Source organism: Dreissena polymorpha, chromosome 9 (assembly GCF_020536995.1).
Source record: "Dreissena polymorpha isolate Duluth1 chromosome 9, UMN_Dpol_1.0, whole genome shotgun sequence".
NCBI classification, from domain to species: Eukaryota; Metazoa; Mollusca; class Bivalvia; order Myida; family Dreissenidae; genus Dreissena; species Dreissena polymorpha.
Genome location: NC_068363.1, coordinates 103,067,701 through 103,086,071, shown reverse-complemented (window position 1 = coordinate 103,086,071; position 18,371 = coordinate 103,067,701). Strand labels below are relative to the sequence as shown.

At 36.1% G+C, this 18,371-nt stretch overlaps 1 protein-coding gene and 1 long non-coding RNA gene across 8 annotated transcripts in view; both read right to left on the bottom strand.

The window, feature by feature from the left end:
* The window catches only part of LOC127844576 (H(+)/Cl(-) exchange transporter 6-like), a 74,630-nt gene extending 56,883 nt beyond the window's left edge, over nucleotides 1–17,747 (bottom strand). The window contains exons 1-3 of one of the 6 annotated variants that reach the window (XM_052374939.1): nucleotides 17,627–17,747; nucleotides 12,744–12,968; nucleotides 9,291–9,433 (exon numbers count right to left, since the gene is read on the bottom strand). In XM_052374939.1, coding sequence (XP_052230899.1) covers nucleotides 9,291–9,433; nucleotides 12,744–12,905 — 305 coding nt within the window. In that variant the 5' untranslated portion in view covers nucleotides 12,906–12,968; nucleotides 17,627–17,747. Of the gene's footprint in view, nucleotides 1–9,290; nucleotides 9,434–12,743; nucleotides 12,969–15,379; nucleotides 15,509–15,583; nucleotides 15,676–17,626 lie in introns of those variants that run through there. The other 5 variants (XM_052374937.1, XM_052374938.1, XM_052374940.1 and 2 more) reach the window with 5 other exon arrangements.
* On the bottom strand, nucleotides 3,010–6,472 carry LOC127844588 (uncharacterized). Of its 2 annotated transcripts, XR_008032823.1 has the most exons (3): nucleotides 5,812–6,472; nucleotides 3,985–5,088; nucleotides 3,010–3,839 (listed from the first exon to the last, which is right to left on the bottom strand). It is a non-coding gene; the product is annotated as an uncharacterized LOC127844588 (long non-coding RNA). The 2 variants fall into 2 exon arrangements; XR_008032822.1 differs by having other exon boundaries at nucleotides 3,010–5,088.
* Nucleotides 17,748–18,371: the final 624 nt, after the last annotated feature.

Below are 18,371 nucleotides of genomic sequence, written 5' to 3'. Positions count from 1 at the left end.
ACACATGCCAAAATTTATTTGATACTTAAGAAAATATGGCGATTTTTTTTTTAATTCTTGAGCACTTATATCGTAAATATTTACCAGAATTTGCTTTAAAACTGGAATATACGGGATTATCTGGTAATGAGTAGCGACTGGAAAAGTAGTAAGTATGCAGTAATAGATAGAAGGTATGGTTGATACGGATATATTAAGGAATTGAACAAGACGGGATTATGCGTATCTATGCGGGAAAGAGTAAAATATAAATAAAGGGTAAAATATAAATAGTGACTTAAAATTTATTTGATACAATAGAAAAACGGCAAGGTTTGTGTTAAAGAATTAATTGAGAGCTTTTATCGTCAGTATTTACCAGAAAGTGATTGATAAAATCGGAATAAACGGGATTATCGGGAAATAAATAGAAACTTGAAAAGTAGTAAGTATACAGTAATAGAGTCGGGTTGAAACGGATGTATTGGGGACTCGTTCGAGTCGGGATTTTACTATCTATGCGGAAAAGTTTAAAACAATTAAACAATATATTATATATTTTTAAATGACTGGGGGGATTTTCTTGAAGTGTCATAGCGCACCAAATGACATCTTTTTACGCTGTTTTTATTTGAGTTATAACACACCACATAACGTCAATTGGCACGTTAAATTTTTAAAAATCAACGTCGGGAGGGGACACCCCTCCCGAACCACCCCTATCAACCCCGGGGCGCCTGACAAAAATCCTGTGGAAAGCACTGGGTACATCAAGCATTAGATGAATTTACTTGCTAATAATTAAATCTGTTTAGTGATTTTATTTCCTTTTATTTGTTACAGCCTTTGCAGTCTTGGCCGTAACCCGCTCGACCATCAACCGGGTCGAGTGATTTTTGCGTCAGTCTAGTGAAAATTCCAAGCCGGTAGCCTGATGGGTCGATTGCTTTTTTTCATGTCCGAACTCAGTAGCAAGTCCGAAATAGCTTCATATAGACGCTTATTCAAAACTGCATTGGTTGTTTCCCTTGTGCACTTATTGATTAGACGCTTATCGAACAGTGTTGTAAGACGATCTCGCGAGACGCTATTTATTTTAATGTATTTTCCACAGGCAGCAGTATCAAAAATTTGCCCCCCCCCCAGGACCCTACCCCCCCAACGAATATTGACAAAAATACACAGTTTGAAAGAATAACCCTCATATAGGTATTATATATACACAAGGTATGAAACGCACTATATGCCTATTGCTGAAAGATTGTGGAACACTGGACGTGACCTTTTTCATCGAAAACACACATGTTCCCATGCAGTTGCCGACAAAATCCAACTGGATTGGTTAAAAGACAGTAAAAGCAACGTGATTACACAACTAACCGATCTCCTGCTCGGCTAATAACTTGAATATTCAATTAAATTTGACTTTCTCGCTATATGTCACTCGGTGTTTCATCTACACATGTACACCATTTTAATTTTATAACGCGTCATCTGGTTGGTTGTTCTCATTATGTTGGCCAATAATATGGCGTTTTAGAACCGAGAATTCGATCGACAAAATATGACAGCAAAACACAACCATGTAGCGAGAAAGTCGAATTTAAGTGAAGGGGGGGGGGGGGTAGGGTCCTGGGGGGGGGGCAAATTTATGATACTGCTGCCTGTGGAATTTCTGTGGTATTTTGAGCGCGTATCGCCCAAACTTCAACCGCAAAATGAGAATGAAGGAAGCTACTTCTTATGCACAGATATTATTGCTAGTTTGACATTTTATTTACTTTATTCAGATATTTGTTTGGAAAATTTTTATCATGTTATAACCAGGGATCATATTTTCCCGCAACATCAATCGGTCCGGATATAAATGGGGAAAAGTATCCGAAAATGTATATCCGAAATCATGACAAATTACGTTAAAATATATACCATTGATTTTGCCATTCATAAAGGTGGTATAATACATGTACAAGTAAAATTCCCTTAGGCATATTTTTTAACGGAACGAGTTTTCTCAACTGGTTTTATCATTTGGTATATCATTGTTGTTTCGTGTGCTGTTTTATCAGACTTTTTTCATCGTTGTCAATATTATTAATCTGTGTAAGTCTATACCGATGTTTTAAATTGTTGTCGACTCGATAATAGCTTACAAACATGCACTGAACCAAACAAATGTCTGTGCGTAGGTTGGCTACTGACAACAACTAACCAAATAATTAAGAGTAATTTGTTGTCAAATAACCCACGGCCGATAGTTTAGATGCGCAGGGATTTAATCACGAGAGCAAAGCATTTGAAACCACGCATCTAATTTTCCGGTCGTGAGTTATTTAACAACAAAGTATAAAGTACACGAATTATTTCGATTCTAACACGGTTTTACAAAAGATTTATTCAATGTATATTATTTTTCTTGTGTACTATTTTATGTGAAGTTCCGCCCATAAAAATAACTTTCGGCTGTTCTGTCGATCAGATCCGCGACTTTCATTCATAATTATATTACCGGATTATTACGCTGGTGGAAAATGTATCGGCATGTTTTGTTTAGTTACAGCGCGTGCATTCAGACGCGTCTTTTCGGATGCATCTTTAATCCGCTGTTCACAAGTTTTTGATTCTTGGTCTGACGTGCAATAAACCGGTCCTGACCGGTTTAGAGACTGCAGCATGTTTTATCACACCTTATCGAGATAAGAATGTCATTAGGGTGTGTTAGCATGTACACTGTGTAATCGATTTCATGACATGGGAATTCTAATAGCAAACTGAATCGGACCGACTGTTTGGGATTTTCAATCGGTCTTTCATGACCCCAATCGGTCTAGGACCGACAAAACCGAAAAAAATATGATCCCAGGTTATAACATTGTTTTGTTTTTTCAGGCCGCCTTAAGGAGCATACATAATATGTCAGACCGGGATGTCGGAGACTCAGACAATGACCATGATTGAATGGAGATGTCTGTTGACATTGTTTTAATTTTGTTGTCAGACATTAACTGTGAATAAAAACAGAATCAAGTGTGTATTTGTTTAATCTGTATTGTTCTATGTTTCTTCAATACAAACATACATGTAGTTATAAATGTAACAGAATTGTAACTTTTAATTCGGGCTAGTTAAAATTGATTCAGGCTAGTGAAATTTCAAAGCTGGTAGCCCAACCGGGCTAGTGCCTTAAACAAATTAATGCCAAGACTGCCTTTGCCATTTGGTTTGGGAAAAATGGCGCGATAAACCATGAAATTGGAAAAAATAGAGCGATAAACCATGAAATTGGGAAACATTAAGCATTATAAATATGATTATAAGTAACAGAATTAAAATTGTTTTTAAGTGCATGTTTTACAGCATTTTTATATTATAAAGTGCTGCTTTAATGTCTTCTTACAATGAAGACAATATTTAACAAGGGCTGTTTGTAAAACATGCATGCCCCCCATATGGGCTGTCCATTGTAGTGGCAGCCATTGTGTGAATACGTTTTTTGTCACTGTGACCTTGACTTTTGACCTAGTGACCTGAAAATCAATAGGGGTCATCTGTGAGTCATGATCAATGTACCTATGAAGTGTCATGATCCTAGGCAAAAGCGTTCTTGAGTTATCATCCGAAAATCATTTTACTATTTCGGGTCACCATGACCTTGACCTTTGACCTTGTGACCTCAAAATCAATAGGGGTCATCTGCGAGTCATGATCAATCTACCTGTGAAGTTTCATGATCCTAGGCATATGCGTTCTTGAGTTATCATCTGAAAACCATTTTACTATTTCGGGTCACCGTGACCTTGACCTTTGACCTAGTGACCTCAAAATCAATAGGGGTCATCTGCGAGTCATGATCAATCTACCTATGAAGTATCATGATCCTAGGCGTATGCATTCTTGAGTTATCATCCGGAAACCATTTTACTATTTCGGGTCACCGTGACCTTGACCTTTGACCTAGTTACCTCAAAATCAATAGGAGTCATCTGCGAGTCATGATCAATCTACCCATGAAGTTTCATGATCCTAGGCGTATGCGTTCTTGAGTTATCATTCAAAAACCATTTTACTATTTCGGGTCACCGTGACCTTGACCTTTGACCTAGTGACCTCAAAATGAATAGGGGTCATCTGTGAGTCATGATCAATGTACCTATGAAGTTTCATGATCCTAGTCCCAAGCGTTCTTGAGTTATTGTCTGACAACCACCTGGTGGACGGACCGACAGACCGACAGACATGAGCAAAGCAATATACCCCCTCTTCTTCGAAGGGGGGGCATAATTAACGTTTAACGCAATCATAAGTGTAAAGAAAACGAATTATTTCAAACCTGCCATTTGTAAACGTTGTAGCAAGTATGGTATATAAACAGCATAATAGCCGTATAATATCTATGAAACTCGCTCTTATGCGTGCTTTCTCATTTTGCATATTTAATAAACTTTTCAAACAGAAATTACAGAGCCAAATCAGTGCACATACTTTGTTTGATAATTCACTCGTTTGTTGGATATTGTTTGCAATTTTAAACACATATTATGTCATATCGCAGAGATTTAGTCAACCTTACCATGTGTTCATCGGCGAACTCACGTATTCAAGAACTCTGACAATTATGTGCTCATACCTTCTTTCGGGAATCATCATGAAATTGTTGCCGTACTTAACGAATAAACATGCCCAAGCTTATTGAATTAGAGAAAAAAAAAATCAAAAGAGAAAAAATATGTGAAATCACGTCCGTACACATGACATCATTACTTTAGAAAAGAAAACAACGAAATATAAAGTTTGCTATGATATACATGTGAAATTAAAGAGCATGGTGTAATTGAAGATCATGCCAAGTTTTGACAAGGGCTGTTTGTAAAACATGCATGCCCCCCATATGGGCTGTCCATTGTAGTGGCAGCCATTGTATGAGCACGATTTTTGTCACTGTGACCTTGACCTTTGACCTAGTGACCTGAAAATCAATAGGGGTCATCTGCGAGTCACGATCAATGTACCTATGAAGTGTCATGATCCTAGGCAAAAGCGTTCTTGAGTTATCATCCGAATCATTTTACTATTTCGGGTCACCGTGACCTTGACCTTTGACCTTGTGACCTCAAAAGCAATAGGGGTCATCTGCGAGTCATGATCAATCTACCTATGAAGTTTCATGAACCTAGGCAAAAGCGTTCTTGAGATATCATCCGAAAACCATTTTACTATTTCAGGTCACCGTGACCTTGACCATTGACCTTGTGACCTTAAAAACAATAGGGGTCATCTGCAAGTCATGATCAATCTACCTATGAAGTTACATGATCCTAGGCATATGCGTTCTTGAGTTATCATCTGGAAACCATTTTACTATTTCAGGTCACCGTGACCTTGACCTTTGACCTAGTGACCTCAAAATTGATAGGGGTCATCTGCGAGTCATGAACAATCTACCCATGAAGTTTCATGATCCTAGGCGTATGTGTTCTTGAGTTATCATCCGGAAACCATATTACTATTTCGGGTCACCGTGACCTTGACCTTTGACCTAGTGACCTCAAAATTAATAGGGGTCATCTGCGAGTCATGATCAATCTACCCATGAAGTTTCATGATCCTAGGCGTATGCGTTCTTGAGTAATCATCCGGAAACCATTTTACTATTTCGGGTCACTGTGACCTTGACCTTTGACTTAGTGACCTCAAAATCAATAGGGGTCATCTGCGAGTCATGATCAATCTAACTATGAAGTTTCATGATCCTAAGCGTATGCGTTCTTGAGTTATCATCCAAATCATTTTACTATTTCGGGTCACCGTGACCTTGACCTTTGACCTTGTGACCTCAAAATCAATAGGGGTCATCTGCGAGTCATGATCAATCTACCTATGAAGTTTCATGATCCTAGGCGTATGCGTTCTTGAGTTATCATACGACAACCACCTGGTGGACGGACCGACCGACCTACCGACCGACCGACCGACCGACATGAGCAAAGCAATATACCACCTCTTCTTCGAAGGGGGCATATGAAGTTTCATGATCCTAGGCAAAAGCATTCTTGAGTTATCATCCGAAAACCATTTTACTATTTCAGGTCACTGTGACCTTGACCTTTGACCTAGTGACCTCAAAAACAATAGGGGTCATCTGCAAGTCATGATCAATCTACCTATGAAGTTTCATGATCCTAGGCGTATGCGTTCTTGAGTTATCATCCAGAAACCATTTTACTATTTCGGGTCACCGTGACCTTGACCTTTGACCTAGTGACCTCAAAATTGATAGGGGTCATCTGCGAGTCATGATCAATCTACCCATAAAGTTTCACGATCCTAGGCGTATGTGTTCTTGAGTTATCATCCGGAAACCATTTTACTATTTCGGGTCACCATGACCTTGACCTTTGACCTAGAGACCTCAAAATTAATAGGGGTCATCTGATAGTCATGATCAATCTACCCATGAAGTTTCATGATCCTAGGCGTATGCGTTCTTGAGTTATCATCCGGACACCATTTGACTATTTCGGGTCACCGTGACCTTGACCTTTGACCTAGTGACCTCAAAATCAATAGGGGTCATCTGCGAGTCATGATCAATCTAACTATGAAGTTTCATGATCCTAAGCGTATGCGTTCTTGAGTTATCATCCGAAAACCATTTTACTATTTCTGGTCACCGTGACCTTGACCTTTGACCTAGTGACCTCAAAATCAATAGGGGTCATCTGCGAGTCATGATCAATCTACCTATGAAGTTTCATGATCCTAGGCGTATGCGTTCTTGAGTTATCATACGACAACCACCTGGTGGACGGACCGACTGACCGACCGACCGACCGACCGACATGAGCAAAGCAATATACCCCCTCTTCTTCGAAGGGGGGCATAATTAATATCCATCCACATGCACATTAAACTTACAATAATCTATAGATTCTTAAATACACTATTTGATCATAAGCTCTTTAAAGCCAGCCGAGTTAATGTTGGTATATTTTCCCATTTTAGTTATGTGTCGCAGAAAAAGTGATTGTGAGTCAAAATGTGATGGTATTTGTGTCAGATGTGCAAACAATTTGGTCAAAATCGGTCAAGATATGCCAAAATTCAGTACAAAGATAGGGCTTTTCAATATCTGTCCATGGACAGAAATGATCTAAATTTAAACACGCGCGGGTCACAGGTAAAACCACGTGACCATTCCATCATTGTTTACAACGCCATTTGCCATGAAGAAACCGTGTTATTTAGTAGTTCTTCTTTGTTTTGAAAAGCGCGGAAGTGGAAATCACGTGAAATTGGCGTTAACATGACCCAAAGCGTGCATATGTCACAGGTTAATAATAGTCTTGAGGATTCCGTTATGTACAATCTTAGGTTTCGTATTTTTGATGCTTTTCGCATTTTTTAGCACAATTTTTTCAAAAATCAGTGTGGAAGAGTTTAGGTTTAGAATGTATCTGACGAATACTGATCAATTCTGCTTAGTTGAGAAAACCAAATTCTTGTGAGAAATATCAACTCGGCCGGCTTTAAGAGTAGCTATTAATTTAATTCAGTATTTTTTTAAATTAAATATCATAAGGGGAAAACATAAACAAATATTGACAAACACCCGTTAGTGTTCTTGTTGTGTTAATAATGTATTAAATGGAGTTAAAATAATTTATTTTTTTTGTTTACCTTTCAATAAATTGCACTTGACAACCTCAGTTCAATGCTATTTCATTAAGCTGAACAGCGTAACAAACATAATAAAGCAGAATATGCATACATGTATGAATCTGAGTATACACAGATCCACTAACATATAAATCAAATCATGTTTGTCTCTTTCCTTTTGCGAGCGATACTCATTATAATAAATACTTTAACTTTGTGAGTAGACTGAACTACAATTTTCCAACACTTGTTTCCGTGACGCACATTCACGGTGCATATTTCTGATAAATATTTTATTTTTATCTCAAACATAGTATTTTGCGTGAATTGACACACGCATTACATTATTCCCTAATGACCATATGATATCCGTTGTTAATTTGAATGGTATTTATTATTTTCGCCGTTAATCGCAATTTCTTGTCTGCTTGGACGTGTGTAAAAACAGGCGTGCTCAATCCCGATACATCGACTATCGTCGGTATTCTCCGCAATAGAGAGAGAGAGATGTGTATACTGGATAGCAACGTAAAATCGTATATATTCGGCTAAATTTGCGAATCAATACGCAATTCAGTTGTTGCTCGGTGACGCCTCGACAAGCTCGATCAGCACTCGTTCCCCGGGTGGCTTGAATTTTAACGTTTCTTACTACGCAAGCGCCAAAATGATTATGATTGATAAAGTACCCGCAAAGCCCGAAAATAAGCGAAAGTACGATTAAAAACTGAAATTTGACCATTTTGATCGATGGATCCGTAGTTTTTCAGTACAAATCCGTAGTGCGTAGTTTAGCCAATTAATCCGTAGTAACTACGGCAAATCCGTAGAAGTAAACAGGTCTGCTTCATACAAAATTTGGTAGCCCTATGCCATACTGTTATGGACAAGAGAATTTTAAAAGTTTTCACAAAAAAGGCCTTATATCAGCATATGTTCAATTTTGTGACCCTCGGGGCAGTGTCAAACTTGACCCAAGGGCATAATTTGAACAAACTTGGTAGAGGACTATAAGATGCCACTACATACCAAATTTGAAAGCCCTAGGCCCAATGGTTATGGATGAGTAGATTTGTAAAGTTTTCACAAAATAGACCCTATATACGCATTTGTTCAATTTTGTGACCCCCGAGGCAGGGTCAAATTTGAACCCAGGGGCATAATTTAAACAAATTTGGTAGAGGACTATAAGATGTCTCTACATACCAAATTTGATAGCTCTAGGCCCAATGGTTATGGACGGGAAGATTTTGAAAGTTTTTTTTCAAAATAGGCCTTATATAAGCAAGTTTTCAATTTTGTGACCCCCGTGGCAGGGTCAAATTTGATCCCAGGGGCATAATTTGAACAAATTTGAAAGAGGTTCACCCCAGGAGCATTCCTGAGAAATTTCATCAGAATTGGTCCAGTAGTTTAGGAGAAGAAGATGTTTAAAGGAAAAGTAAACACACGCACGCACAGACGAACGCACAATGGACACAGGACCATGACATAAGCCCCGCTGGCCTTTGGCTAGTGGAGCTAAAAAATGAAAATTTTACAAACATAAATACAACTGAGCAATTAAAAACCTATTATTTAAAATATTGTAATTATTATAATTACTTCAAGTGTGGTGTCTGCATATTTTAATGTAATCAAGACCATCAACTTACAAGGAAACCTTCTGCTTTTTTATCCAGTTTTTGTAGATGTCACTATGTGAAGGGAGGTAATCAAGACTTTCATATGATGCCAGAGTTTTCTTCTCTTGCGTAGTGTAGACGTGAGTTGTGTTCATAGGCTCATAGTCTCGACCCTGGAAGCACAAAACCAGAGATTTCATTGGCTTTTTATTTGATAGTTTTTGGCTTTTGAATTGAGAATATAAGTGCAATAAACCAGGAGATTGATTAAATTTACAGTATTCAAATTGTTTACAAGTAAAATACCATGTTAAATTATTCTTTCACAATCAAGATAATGATAATTTATTGTATATATTATTTGTTTGGCCATTTTGGGGAAATCATGGAAATATTGTTGTGAAAAAAATAAAAGCAAAAAATAAAATTCTTTTCATCTTTGTTAATACCCCAAGGAACAACTAAGATTTTGAGTTCTGAGAGGTATGAATACAGAGTTGTTTATAGGCTAATAGTAGTGATAATGAGAAATATATACAGATTAAAATGATAAGACAAATATTTCAAAGATCAGTGAGTATTAGGTTAGAATTTGCAATTTAAATGCAATTGAGCCTATCGCTAGAAAGACAGTGCTTTCCGCTTGTATTGTACTTTTGGAATATAGGAAGTGAAAATTGAGATTAGGCGAAGATTGTCGTCCCCATTTTCCCAGAGCAGTTTTCTTTTTTTTTATGTCCAATACTTGCAAGAGATGTTTGTAAAATGTTTATGTCAACTAGCAGCCAAGGCCTCAGTTTGTGCATTTCTGAACTGTAAAACCAACCAACGGACAAGGAAATAAATATTGTTTGTAATTTAAAAATTAAGTGCTTTCATTCTTCTGTCAAGCAAAAGAATCATGAAACAAGAGCTGTGTTTGTGAAACACAAAGCCCCCTATTGGGCTTTGAAGCCATATATTTGACCTTTGACCCTTTTTTACCTTTGACCTTGAAGGATGACCTTGACCTTTCACCACTCAAAATGTGCAGCTTCATGAGATGCACATGCATGCCAAATATAAAAAAGTTGCTATCTTCAATATTGCAAAAGTAATGACAAAGGTTAAAGTTTTGGACAGACACACACAATGACAGACAGACAGGCCAAAAACAATATACCCCCGATCATTCGATCTGGGGACATACAAAATATTAAAACACATGACAATATGATTTCCTTGGTCATTGAAAAATTAAAATGTCTAAAACAATTGACAATGTGTTATTATCTAAATTATTTCCTTGTTATTCCTGTAATGTGGCCAGTTTGAATGCTGCCTTACTGGTACTTCAAATTACAATCAATAGTCATATATAACAGCTTTATTTCATTATTCCCATGAACTAGATTCAACTCGATTTACTTTCAGCATGAAACTAATCCATGCTATTAAATTCCTTAATTTAAGATTTAGCGAATAATAAATTTTGAAAACATGGTGAACCTTTACGTAAATTAGCAATTCCAAATAGTTAATATCAGGGTGTTGAAAACCTAGTACCAATAGCTCACCTAGTCCTAGAACAAGATCAGATAGCATGCATAAACAAAATTACTGTTACACAGCGTGCAAAGAACATGCAAGGACAGGTGAAATTTTGCAAAATAAATGAGCCTCATTCTGGGAATACGGGGCTTAATGTGAATTAAGAGTTGTCCCAGATCAGCCTGAGCAGTCAGCATCGGCTTATAAGTGTAGTGTTTTTCCCAGGCCAATTTAGCGTGGCGAAAAGCCACGCCGCCATCCTGGATCGCCACTCTGCCCTTTTCAAAGACAACTTTCGCCACGCGCCCTTCTTTTCAAAGGCAAATTGCGCCAAGCGCACTTATCGATAACATCTTTATTGCCACGATCTAACTTGGTCCGCAAAATCAGCTTCCTTGATTGTCTGTGACGCTCCGACTGTGCTTGATTTACTCGAGAGACGTCAACGTCTAATCGACGAGTAGATTTTATCTATAACAGTGCTCGAATTATAGGTAGTCACACTGACTGCTCCAAAGCTGTGAATTAGTCATGCGTGAATAACCCCGTGTCAGTATCAATCGATAATGCTGTAGGCTATGATATACCAAGCGCCCCTTTTCGGTCGGCAATGTGTACTACTCCACGATAAAATCATTATTTCGGAGACTTTTGATGAAAAACTCGATGTTATTCTCGTGGCAATTGTGCATTGCATGCATTATTCAGTTATATCAAAACATATATTTTTACGCATAATTGCATTTAAAATCACAAACAAATTTATTCTTTATCGTTTTCGTCTTTAAGATAATTAGATCTAATTATTGAAATAATTACTGAGACGTATACTAATTAAACAAAATGCGAATCGCGTATACGATTTAACGTTGCTATGCGCATCTGTCGCTTACATCATTTGACATTTAATCAATATGGCGGACTATACAGAATTAAATTGTGACTCGGCAAAAATGGTAAATAACGTCATAAACGATCGAATTAACGACGGAGATTATACTTTAAAGAAGGAACTAATGAAATGTCTGTGATAATCAACGATGCATAAAAATGTTTTAGATAGCAACAACATTATTTATTTATTTGTAATCTACTCGGTGGATGTATGTCATGGAAACGAGTGTTTGCATATTGTTAGCGATCAATTTACTCGCAATGTTATTTTAAACATCTGTCAAGATTATTGTTAGAAAATGGGATAAGACAAACATGGTTTCATTTATATGTTAGTGGATCTGTGTATAATCAGATTCATATGCATATATTGCTTTATTATGTTTGTCGTGCTGTACAGTTTATTGAAACAGCATGGAACTTAAATGTACATTGCAAGGTAAATATATTAATATAAATCATAGTAAGTTAAATACATCTATTACCATTAAATGTGCTTGTTTATATGTTATTTTTTCCACAACTGCTTCTGATGCGATTACATGTTTCCCCGTAATTCAGGTATTAAGGGAATGTTTTTGCCCTTTTTTGCCTAAACTGCGCTTAAATGCCCTTTTTGAAAGTAATGCGCCATGCCCCTTTGCCCTCATGGGAAAAACACTATAAGTGACGACACTTCCTGCCTAGACTGGATTTTTGTTTAGAAGAGACTTCCTTTAAACGAAATATTCTATAAAAGGGGAAAGTGTCCTCCTATCATGAACCTACAAGTCAATATTCTGATTCTACTCTATGTTTTTTATCTAAAATGTTTAGATGACTCAATATGGTTTTCATAAAAGCTTTGTTTAGTTTTGAGTCAGACTCTGTCCTGAGTTAGAGCAGAAATATATGTATATACTTACAGCTGAGATTTTAGACTGATCTACGCTGGCAAACGTTTTGAATACTCAGCTGAGTAGATACTCAGATCTCATCTTCTACATGAGCAGAAAAAAAGAGAGAATACTATTGGTACTGGGCTCAGATGTGGAAATGTAACATTTTTTCACAACTTACAGGGGCGAGGAAGCTGTATTCGTCATCCGTTGCTAAGTTACCCTCTGGCACATTTGGTTCTTTCTGATCCTCCACCTTTCCTGACTTCCCAAGTGTCCGGCGAACAGACTTTTGCGTTCCCTCACGAATGTCTAATACCTCATCATCGCTTATAGACGCCATGATGGTAATTTTGATTAAGGTTACTTCAAGACTTTAAAGCTCAAGATGTTTCAATCATCAAACCTGAAAAAAGCAAATGAAATGCATATCAGAATTATCAGGGGTCTAGCTAGGTTCAAAATTTAGGGAGAAGTCACTTCTCCCTAAAGCCAAAATAGGGAGAATTGGTAACATCTTTGGGAGAAATGGTACATTTGCGTCATAGATCTTAGTATTACATTTGTAAGTATATTTTGCGGCAACTTAACAGATAAGTGGTTTCTGCTCAGTGATTAATCAACTCTTCACTTGTTTTATACAATAAGACATGTTAAGGGTATAAAACCAACATTTTTCTTATTTCTAATTGATTGTTGATTATAATGGTACTTTTTTTTCCTGAACAGTTGTATCAAATACACTTCAATTGTAACAAGCCAGTAATGTTCAGAATCTTTTTACTTCCTTGTTAATTTTAAGCAATTCAACATTTAATAAATCAAATTCATATTTTTTTACACATATTTGTTTTGAATGAAATCAAATTCATATTTTGTTACAAATATTTGTTTCAAATTTAAAATTCATAAAAAATCTCATTTTGCAGCAGAGATTCCAAATCTGACCTGTAAATGAGCCCCACATTTATTGCCAGTGAAAGGCTACCTCTTCCCATTTGATCATTCCTTAGTATTTAGTATCCTTAGTATTTTTCAATGGGCCATTTAACATTGCGGAAGCATAGTTATTGGTAGCCAGCACAAAAAAATTAATCAAGGCATCATCTATTAACAATTTCAAGAAGTGTTATAGCTCCAGTGTTCTGTTGAATATTCAACTTTGCATGACCTGTAAATGGGGCAACTTATGGCTGATAATCCTCCTGTGTCCAATTCTCCACATCAAATCGATTTTAATCATCAATGTCTGGCACAAAGTAAATCATTTAAAGGAGGAGAAGTCACTTCGCCTTCATGAAATTAATGTGCGAAGTTAAGATTAATTGCACATAATTGGGCGAAGAAATCGCCCACTTCGCCCACTCGCGAGACCCCTGAATTATGTTATTAACATTGACATCATTTAAAGCAGGTCCTTTCATATAGTAACAGTACTCCAAGTATGATTTGAAAAGGTCAGGGTGGTCTTGTTTCAAAAGGGAACTTTAGCCCACATGGTTATATTTACCCTGAGGTGTATTTACAATATAGCATGAATTATATAAAATATGTATATCATAATACATGTGCTTTCATTTAAAACATGGTGAAGTGATTATAATAGTGATCAGATTAAAATACTGATAAAAGAAGAGCTGTCTCCATAGGATGACATATGCCCCCGATAAACACTTTGATAGAAGCTAATACAAATTTGAGCATTTTTCGAAACCTAAACGTTATCCCAGGGACTAACTGGAAGGCAACACAGAAGTTTTCCTTAATTAAATCTAATTCAAATTACTTCAATTTTTACATTGGTTTAATGTATACAATGGATAATGGATATAACATCAGGGCCCTCAATCCATTTTAGGGAAAGCGGGTCGCTACCCTCATGAGGGGGTTTTTTCGTGGCATTTCGCTTAAGGGGGGATTTTTTTCTAATTCTCTCATTATTACATTTGCACATGTTTGCACTATATTCATTTCATTTTTCATAATTTAGTACGTTTGACAAGACTAAGTTGAAATAGAATTGAGATATAATAATTATGAGACACATCTTATTAAAAAAAAATAAAAAAATCAGGGGGAATTTTTCTTCCCAAAAGGGGAAAAAAGTATACTTTTCAGGTGGTGGACTGCGGCCAAAATTCGGCTGCAAATTTGATAGATTGAGGTCCCTGAACATCCAAGAATGCAAGGACCACAAAGCACTGAACGAACATGGGTGAATTTGATATTCTTGAAATACACAAATATGATAATATTAAGTCAATAAGAATTTATTATGACACAAAAAAAGGTTTGCATTTCTGTGTAAGGTGTGTGTGTTTTTTATAATTTAGAATATTATTTTAAATATTTTTGTTTTTAATTCATATTTAACTTATTAAAACATACTAAATAGGGTTTTTTTACGCAATTTAAAAGAACTTAATTTTCCAAATAAAGCCAAGTACTTTTTCCCAAAATTGTCAGAAAAAGGCCTGCACTTCATGTTTAAGCCCTATTTTATCACATTTGGCTGTTATGCAATAAATGATGTACGTTTGATTTCATCTGAACTAAACCGCTTTTGGGTTTAGCTATAACATTGCAATTTTTCCAAAGCCAAGGGACCTTGCCCTATCCCAAATGGGTTAAAAGACACTGCTATGGCAATAATGTTTGCAGGTTTGATTTTCAGACTGCTTTAGTTTCGTTAATCACCCTTTATCATACACAAAATAATCTGTCTGTTTACAAGTGATTTTGTGATATGTATATTAATATTTGAGAATGTTTTACTTAATATGTATGTATACATATTTGTGTTCATGGGAGAATAACCTGTTTTTTCTAGCAGCAGCAGAATAACCTTCAGTTGTACAATTATAAAACAGCGTGTTGTATTACGTAATGAAATTGTCCGCCTACTAAGTGTATACGCGGGTATTTACCTTCATATAATGCATATATAATTAACAAAAAACGAAAAGTACAGTACTGTGCATGTTCTGATCATACACTGCTTAAAAACTTAATCTAAGTAACCTTTTTTCATTCAAGATCAAAATTTATATCTTTCCTCACTGTGCACTTCTCAATCCGCCATTTTGTTCAGTCATGTGACCATAATGAAGGTCATAATACACTAAATAGTTTCCCTATATAATTCAATGTAAAAGCGACAACTTTGAGCGAAAATAAATGCAACATTTTGCACATAGAGACCCCCATAACCATACCTTTTCTTAAAGGCCATTCTAAGCGGAATCGATTTATGCAATAAAAAAGATATGTCATGTACAATGCAAGAAAGAACTTGACACAAATAAAAATCGACTGTTTTTGCAACTTTTTTTTTCGGCCGTTTCTTAGTGGAATGTAACCTTTTCTAGTGCAATGGTTTACTATAGTCTTCACGTGTATCATATTTCAGGTGTTCAGTAGTGAACACCTATTCATGCCCTACCATTATCTCCGCAAGATAACACCCGAATAATGGTAAAAAGTGTAAAACATGCCTTCCTGTCAACTATGATATTTTTTTAGAGAGTACAGCCCTACATGAAGCGATCATTTAGTGTATTGTAACCTATAAGACAACGTTTACTGTTAACATCGCGAAAAATAAGCACTTCTCGATACTTATAAACCTATTTTCTATGTGCATGCCAATTTTCAGACCGATCTTTCACGTAGAAATGCTTGAAAATGCATTTTATTATAACGCCTGATAAGCCACGTGGCTTTCGCGTTCGGAGCTTTGATTTATAACGGGCGTTCAGGCGTAAAACGATTACCCTAAATAATTACAATCGGTCAAAATACTGGAATATTGTTACAACCTATGTAGAAAAAGAAGTAAACAACTATTAAAAGGTGTTCATGAGCTCTTTCAGCACAAATTGATGCGATTTGAGATGCTCAAGACGAGTTTTTGTATGTTTTTTTTTCTTAGTTTCCTCTGAACACGTATTTTCTTCTTAAAAACTCACGATGCTCCTTAAATTCGTAAAACAAACGCATTTATTCCGTGAAATTTGCCAAAACGGGTCATATCCCAATAAAAAAATGATGATTTTCTGTAAATACAGCTCCTTTGTGACTAGGCCTGGTTTTGCGTTTAGGTCATAATACACTAAATAGTTTCCCTATATAATTCAATGTAAAAGCGACAACTTTGAGCGAAAATAAATGCAACATTTTGCACATAGAGACCCCCATAACCATACCTTTTCTTAAAGGCCATTCTAAGCGGAATCGATTTATGCAATAAAAAAGATATGTCATGTACAATGCAAGAAAGAACTTGACACAAATCAAAATCGACTGTTTTTGCAACTTTTTTTTTCGGCCGTTTCTTAGTGGAATGTAACCTTTTCTAGTGCAATGGTTTACTATAGTCTTCACGTGTATCATATTTCAGGGATTCAGTAGTGAACACCTATTCATGCCCTACCATTATCTCCGCAAGATAACACCCGAATAATGGTAAAAAGTGTAAAACATGCCTTCCTGTCAACTATGATATTTTTTTAGAGAGTACAGCCCTACATGAAGCGATCATTTAGTGTATTGTAACCTGAAAGTCGGCGAAAAATTATTATTTGCACTATTCAGTAAAAGAGATTTTTTATAATTGTTTTGCACAATCACACTATATATAATTGCATAGACTAATGCCTTTCTAAATGTTAGTGCACTGTCACTCCGAAATGCATGAATTTTCTCTCGGAAATGCATTTACACATTTCATTAATGAAACCGACTTGACCAATGCAAGAAATAGCGCGGGAGCTTAAAGCGTGTAAAAGCCGGAACAAACAATAAATCATATCGTTGGAACTTTGCCAACGAAACTTTAATTATTGTTCGGTATTTCACTTATGCGCCTTTAAGTAGGGAAGTTTTCGCCAATAATTACTGTGTATGTAAAAAACAGATCAATTGGATTTGGATTAATCAGACGGAAAAAATGAGTTATTTATATATATCCAACTCTTAATATAAATATAGTATATTTACTACAATGATTTATTGATGTATAGAGGTTAGATCTATATTATAAATCTGATATTAAACAAAACTTACTCAGTGTACGTTGCTGTCTAAATAATCGTTCCATTCCAGATTTAAGAAATATATCACACGGTAAACCGATTTCACAACAGTCCTTAACAATTAAAACCACTTAAACGTCTTTCTAGTTTGAGACTTTTTGATGACTGAAACAATCGTAGACTACTTATGCATAAAATGCGACTCGAGAGAGTACAATTTAAACCTCAAGTACAGTGTTTTTTACAAATATAAACAAAGATCGCTATTCTACGAGAAGCTCCAATCGAATCAGACGGAGATTAATCCTTTCAAAACTCACCCTTATCATCATGCACTTTAAGTGTGTGTTTTTTTATTACAATCCAAAGTCAATCAAAAGTCAATCAAATCCTATATCGTCTAACTTCACACATACCTTTCTATTATTATTTTGCTTCTATGAAAAGCCATGCATCGCTCAATAATATGCGAACGGAAGTATGAAGTATTGGCATACATTCAACTGGATACAAGTACAGTCGACTCTCGTTATCTCGAAGTCGGCGGAAACAATAAAAAATATCGAGCTAACGAGTGTTCGAGATATCCGACTAGGTGTTTTCAAAGAAAAAAAAATAGACAAAAAGTTACCTTGTTTTTAACATATCAATACCTGCTAAGTGGTATTACTAAAGCCGTCATCGTGTGGCATAACTACCCTATCTATTACCTGATATATACGCGTTTTTACGAGGCACCATTAAATTTGCTATTTAATTTAAATGCTTAAAATGAC